The sequence below is a fragment of the Arachis duranensis genome, chromosome 2 (genome assembly GCF_000817695.3).
Source record: "Arachis duranensis cultivar V14167 chromosome 2, aradu.V14167.gnm2.J7QH, whole genome shotgun sequence".
Taxonomy (NCBI): domain Eukaryota; kingdom Viridiplantae; phylum Streptophyta; class Magnoliopsida; order Fabales; family Fabaceae; genus Arachis; species Arachis duranensis.
The window spans coordinates 18,620,767-18,627,553 of NC_029773.3; the positions used below are offsets into that span (position 1 = coordinate 18,620,767).

A 6,787-nucleotide genomic window follows, 5' to 3' on the forward strand; every position below is an offset into this window, starting at 1 on the left:
TATTCTCTACGTCCTTCCAAGCTGCAAAAACACCTCTCCAAAGATTGGAATAATTTAGATCTCAGGACTCTTATTTATCATAAACACCTTATTTAGGGAGCTTGCATGTCAATCCTCCAGAGGCCTTGGGTTTCGCCACACTTTTCCAGTTGAGAAGGTGCACTTTCTTTGACAAGGTCCGGCTTCCGAAGAATTTCGACAAGCCAACGGGCATGAGGTACGACAGGACCAAGGATCCTCAGGAGCACCTAACAGCTTTTGAAGAAAGAATGAACTTGGAAGGAGTAGGTGACGCGGTCAGATGCCGAGCATTCCCTGTGACGCTGGCCGGCCCAGCGATCCGATGGTTCAACGCCCTCCCACAAGGGTCCATTACGACCTTCATGAACATCTCCGAAAGCTTTCTGGCCCGGTTCACGACACGCATAGCCAAGGCAAAACACTCGATTAACTTGTTGGGGGTCACCCAGAAACTCGGGGAACCGACCAGAAAGTTTCTGGATAGGTTCAACGACGAGTGCTTGGAAATTGACGGCCTCACAGACTCGATCGCTAGTCTTTGTCTAACAATCGGCCTGCTAAACGAGGACTTTAGGAAGCACCTCAAAACTAAGCCTGTGTGGACCATACAGAAAATTCAAAGCGTGGCCAAGGAATACATCAATGATGAAGAAGTAAGTCAGGTCATAGCAGCCAATGAACGGCAGCTCCCTAACCCGTCAACTCGGCAGGCTCCCCAGGTCGATAGATATAAGGAGGCCCTTAGGGACGGAACCCCAGCCAAACAGCCCAAAAAACCCCCACGGGTGGGAAGGTTCACAAACTACACGCCACTTACAGCGCCCATAGTGGAAGTTTACCAGCAAATTATGGACAAGGGAATCCTGTCCAGGCCCAGGCCATTGAAAGAGAGAACGGGAGGCAACAAAAGCCTGTATTGCAATTATCACAAAGGTTTTGGCCACAAGACACAATATTATTTCGACCTCAAAGATGCCTTGGAGCAGGCCATCCAAGAAGGAAAATTAAGCGAGTTCTCCCGACTTATTCGAGAACTGAGAAGACGGGAACGGGAGCACTCAGAAGAAGATCGCACTCGGGCTGTCAAGGCTAGGCAAGAACCTTCAAGGAATGCAGACAACCCCCAACTTTTGTGGTCAATGTTGTGGTCAGACGCGACATCTCCCCCAAGTCCAAATCAGCAGCAAAGAAGGATGCCCAGATCCTTTATATCTCGGCAGAAGGTTCTATTGCTTCAACCGGAAGACCCCCCATGATATCCTTCGGCCCTGAAGATCAGTGGTTTCACAACTTTCCCGAGAACCCCCCATGGTAATCTAGGCAATGGTGGGGACCGAGTTGGTCAGGCGAATCTTCATCGACACCAGAGCTGACTCCAACATCCTATTTAGGAATGTATTCGACGCCATGGGACTAAGAGAATCCAACCTTAAGAGTCACCAGCACGGGGTCATGGGGCTAGGCGACAACTATATAAAACTTGACGGATGATCTCTCTACCAATCTGCCTGGGAACTGGTGCCGACAGGAGATCGGTTATAGCGGATTTCGTAGTCCTCAGAGACTCCACAGCTTATAATATCATCCTAGAAAGAAAGACCATCAATGACTTCTCAGCCGTAATATGCATCAAATTCCTAACAATGAAGTTCATGACAGACAGAGGAGCTGTCGGCTCCATTAGGGGAGACTTGGAAGCAGCAGTCGCCTGTGATAATGCTAGTCTCTCCTTGAGGAAGGAGTCTAAGAAGGCAGCCGGCGTGTTCTTGGCAGACCTGGATGTAAGGATAGAAGACAAGCCGAGACCCGAACCAAAAGGGGACATGGAGAAATTCCATATAGGAAAGTCGGCTGAACAGTTCACCTTTGTAAACAAAAATCCGCCCCATGAGCTCAAGGGCCCCCTCATGGAGGTTGTAAGGGCAAACGGCGACCTCTTCGCTTGGACACCATCAGACATGCTGGGGCTGGATCCCGAAGTCATGGCCCACCGGCTAGCCATCAAATCAGACGCGAAGCCAGTGGCACAACGGCGAAGGAAAATATCCCAAGAAAGGGCCAATGAGGTCGCCAAGCAAATGACTGGGCTACTTAAAACCGAGTTCATCAAAGAACTCGAGTACTCGACATGGCTATCCCATGTCGTCCTAGTAAAAAAAGATAGTGGAAAATGGAGAATGTGTATCGACTATTCCGACCTAAACAAAGTATGCCCCAAATACTCCTTTCCTCTCCCTAACATCGATGCCTTGGTAGACTCGGCGGCAGGGTATCGTTTTCCTCGGCTTCATGGACGCATACTCCGGGTATAACCAGATCCTGATGCACCGACCTGACCAGGAGAAGACAGCGTTCATAACACTAGGGGGCACCTACTGCTACAAGGTAATGCCGTTTGGACTAAAGAACGCAGGGGCCACCTACCAAAGGCTAATGAGAAAAGTCTTCCACGATCTCATCGGTAGCACGGTAGAGGTTTATGTCCATGACATCTTAGTGAAAATGGCAGAACCGAGTAGCCTTATAGACGACCTCTAAGCTGTCTTCAAAGCACTAAGAAAATTCAAGTTGAGACTCAACCCACTCAAGTGTGCGTTTGCCATGGAGGCCGAAAAGTTCCTAGGCTTCATGATAACACAACACGGGGTAAAGGCCAACCCGGATAAGTGTGAAGCCATCCTCAAAATGACAAGCCCAGGGTGCATCAAAGACGTACAATGACTTACCGGGAAGCTTATAGTCCTATCCCAATTCCTCGGAGCCTCGGCAAAAAAGGCCCTCCCATTCTTCAACCTAATGAAGAAAGGAATCGCCTTCGAGTGGACCCCAACATGTGAGGAGGCATTCAGCCACTTCAAAAAGGTACTCTCAGAACCACCTGTGCTCAGTAAGCCCAAAGAAGGGGAACCCCTGTACTTATACCTAGTAGTGACCACACAGGCCATGGCGGCAGTTCTTGTCTGAGAAGAAGACAAGACCCAACGCCCGATATACTTCATCAGCAAAGTACTCCAAGGAGCGGAGTTGAAGTATACCAAGCTGGAGAAACTGGCTTATGCTTTGCTAATCTCATAAAAAAGGCTCAAGCAATACTTCCAAGGGCATGTGATCATCCTAAGAACCGACCAGGCCATTCGGCAAGTCCTCCAGAAACCCGACCTCGCGGGAAGAATGATGGCATGGGCAGTCGAACTATCCCAGTACGACTTGCGAGATGAACCCAGGCAGGCAATCAAAGCTCAGGCAATGGCAGATTTTCTGGTAGAGGTCACAGGAGAGGCACCCGACATGCCAAACACACAGTGGAAGCTTGGCGTTAGGATTTTTGCTAGTGAAGAATTTTACAAAAAATAGTCGCGTTGTAACTATAGCTTCTAAACTAACAGAAAATCCCTTCGTACAAACATTTGGTTGTCACAAGTAACAAACCCAATAAAATTTATAAACCGAAGTATTCAAACCTCGGGTCGTCTTCTCAAGGAATTGCAGGGAAGTATGATTTATTATTGGTTATGGAAAAACAGTGTTGGGTTTAAGAAAGGTTTTTAGGCAAGAGAAATAGATTGCAAGAATTAATAAATTAATAACTAATAAAACTCATGGCAAGGTATGAAAACTAGAAGTCCTATCCCAGTTATCCTTATAGATTGTGATGAGAATTGGATTCTTCTCCCACTAAGTTAACCTCTAACTGTGAAGGTAAGTCAAGTGGATGGAATAAGTTTGGTTCCTCAGATCCTAGTCTTTCCTTGGGAAAAGCTAGAGTTAGTGGAACTCGAATTAATTCTTGAAGAATTCTAATTTTCGGTCAACAATGAGTTTGATAACTCAAGAGTTACCAATTAATCAACCAAAGCCAAAAGGGAATAAAATCTACTTGAATGAAAATAATTTGGATAGAGCCCAAGCATCAATAATATAAATTAGAGAAAACAATCATAAGTCTGAAATACCTCAAATCATATTAATTAAAATAAAATTAATCCAAACATGAAGAGTTATAAGCCAAATAGGCAACATCAATAATTAACTATTAAGAAAAGTCGAAATAAAAAGATATTGAACCTGATAGAAAGATGAGATAAAAATATTCCTAAGTTCTAAAAATCCTAATCCTCATCCTAAAAAGTGTATATTCTCTATATGCTTTATGAATGGATGGATTCTTCCATTTATAATCCTTCAATCTGTGTTCTCTGGGCTTGGATCTGGGCCAAAAAGGGCCCAGAAATCGCTAAGGACGACTTCTGGAAATTCTGCAGATCGCGCATGTCATGCGTCTACGTGGGGCACGCGGTCGCGTCATCTGGAGTGTCGCTCTTCCACGCGGTCGCGTCAGTCATGCGCCTGCGTCAGCTGTATTCCGCAAGTCACGCGTTTGCCTCATCTATGCACTCGCGTCGGTTCTCTTTCGTGCGAACCACGCATTCGCGTCGTCCATGCCAACGCGTCACTGCCAGTTGCTCCAAAACTCCAATTTGTGCTTTCCTTCCATTTTTGTATGTTTTCTTTCCATCCTTTAAGTCATTCCTGCCCTAGAAGTTCTACAACTACTCAACACACAAATCACGGCATTGAAAGGTAATAAAGGGTAATTAAAATAATTATTTTTAAAGCATAGGAAACATGTAATTCACATATATCATATAATAGGGAAGGGAAAGTAAAACCATGCAATTTATATGAATAAGTAGGTAAATAGTTGATAAAAACCACTCAATTGAGCACAAGATAAATCATAAAATAGTGGTTTATCAACCTACCCACACTTAAACATTAGCATGTCCTCATGCTAAACTCAAGAGAAGCTATAAAGGAGTGAAGAGGAATGATAGAATGTATGAAATGCAACCTATCTATATGAATGCTACTACATGCAAAGATGATTCTACCCACTTAGTGAAAAAGTAAATAAATCTTTCAAGAACAAATATGAACTGGATTTCACTAATTCAAATCACAAAATACAATACAAATAACTTGCAAGAAGAATATAGCTCATGAAAGCAAAGAACATAGAATTAAGCACTGAACCCTTACTGGTAGTGTATATCATTCTAACTCTCAAGTGTCTAGGGTCAATTCTCTCAATTCTCTACTAATCTTGCTTTCTATAGCTTGCTCTTCATCTAGCAATCCACAAAAATTTAATGCACTAATACATAAATCAAGATGTCTTTTAAGGGTTGTAATGGGGTTAGGGTCAAGGTAGGATTGTATTTGGCCAAGTGGACTAAAATTTGAATCCTTAATTAACATAAACTTTCCACCTAACTTAAGACAATCCATTCAATTAAAATGCAAAATCTAACTTCCCATTAACTGTGTTTTCCACATATTCATGCATCCTAAATTTGAGTTCAGAACATATGCATTGATACCAACACTTACTTTGGGGTATTTTGTCCCCTTTTATTATTTGTTTTTTTAATTATTTTTCTTTTATTTTTCTCAATGCATATGATTAAAGTATTGAATGCAATAATATGTACTCAACTATTATTTTGCACATTTTCACTAAAATATACAACACCCAATTACTCAAACCAAATATTTTCAAATCCAACTTCCCCACACTTAAATCATGAGGACATTTACTAGTCTAAGCTAATCAAGGATTCAAATTAAAGACATTATTATTTTCTGCTTAGAGTTAGTATTGAGCTAAAGTAAAGAACAAGTGGGTAAAATAGGCTCAAATTGGTTTGCAAAGGATATTGGAAGGGTAAGGCCATATGGGTATGTAAGCCTCAATCATATAAGTGTATGCATACATCAAACAATGGAAATATAGAATTAAGCAAGATAAAGATTACAATTTTAGAGAGAATAACACACATCAAAAATAAAATATTGGTTGATAAGATGCAACCAATCAAATAGGCTCAAAATCTCATTGGTTTTGTGTGTTCGAGCTCTAAACTATGTTCCAAAATAATATTTCTTCATACAAGTTTTTTTTTTTCAAAAAGTTTTTAATTTAAATTAGTGAAATACTATAAAAAGTTTCTTGAAAAAGAAAATATTACTTCAACCAAGTGGTAAAATATGCACAAAATCAAACAAACATGCAATCAAACATGCAAATGCAACAATGAAAAACAAAAATTGGTGTTGAGAAGAAAGTGACTAACCCACCGAGATCGGTATCGACCTCCCCACACTTAAAGGTTGCACCGTCCTCGGTGCATGCAAAGATGTTCAGGTGGCGGGGGTTGTGGTTCCTCAGCCGGTGCTCATTGTAGAGTCTTTCTCTTTACTCTTCCTGGTGGCCAGCCTGAAAAAGGGAGAAGAGAAAGGGACATGAAGTCAAAGGGATAGAGCAAGGGAAAGGGCAGTACTAGTAAGAACCATGCCAAAATAAAGAAGAATGTCGTTAACACATGGTCGCGATTCCATGAAATTAGGACATCAATGGAAGCATAGGATGATAAATTGAGGCAATTAAATGCAAGATGTTTATTGGCATGTTGGCAAAGGCATGAGTAGCGTAAATCAAGCATTAAAAGCCTTGATGTATTATTAGTCGTGAGAAACTAACAATAACGTTTGTATTAACAATGGTGCACGAAATCACAATCACACTTTTGCAATTCTGCACAACTAACCAGCAAGTGCACTGGGTCGTCCAAGTAATACCTTACGTGAGTAAGGGTCGATCCCACAGAGATTGTCGATTTGAAGCAAGCTATGGTTATCCTGTAACTCTTAGTCAGGATATCAATAATTCTCAGATTTAATTGTAAAAAGTAAAAGAACATGAAAT

General features: G+C 42.0%; 2 protein-coding genes across 2 annotated transcripts; both read left to right on the forward strand.

The window, feature by feature from the left end:
• The first annotated feature begins 212 nt into the window (after positions 1-212).
• On the forward strand, positions 213-1,277 carry LOC107473874 (uncharacterized). The gene has a single exon (XM_016093468.1). The coding sequence runs from the start codon at positions 213-215 to the stop codon at positions 1,275-1,277; it is 1,065 nt and encodes a 354-aa protein (XP_015948954.1).
• Positions 1,278-1,508: 231 nt separating this feature from the next.
• Positions 1,509-2,559, forward strand: LOC107473875 (uncharacterized). The gene is made up of 2 exons (XM_016093469.1): positions 1,509-2,171; positions 2,278-2,559. The coding sequence occupies exons 1-2, from the start codon at positions 1,509-1,511 to the stop codon at positions 2,557-2,559; spliced, it is 945 nt and encodes a 314-aa protein (XP_015948955.1).
• The last annotated feature ends 4,228 nt before the right edge of the window (positions 2,560-6,787 follow it).

Excerpts from the sequence above, each read along its gene's own strand:
- LOC107473875 (XM_016093469.1), top strand. The coding sequence starts at position 1,509 with ATGATCTCTCTACCAATCTGCCTGGGAACTGGTGCCGACAGGAGATCG. Across the intron at positions 2,172-2,277 it reads GGCTATCCCATGTCGTCCTA|ACTCGGCGGCAGGGTATCGT; the intron begins GTAAAAAAAGAT and ends ATGCCTTGGTAG.
- LOC107473874 (XM_016093468.1), top strand. The coding sequence starts at position 213 with ATGAGGTACGACAGGACCAAGGATCCTCAGGAGCACCTAACAGCTTTT.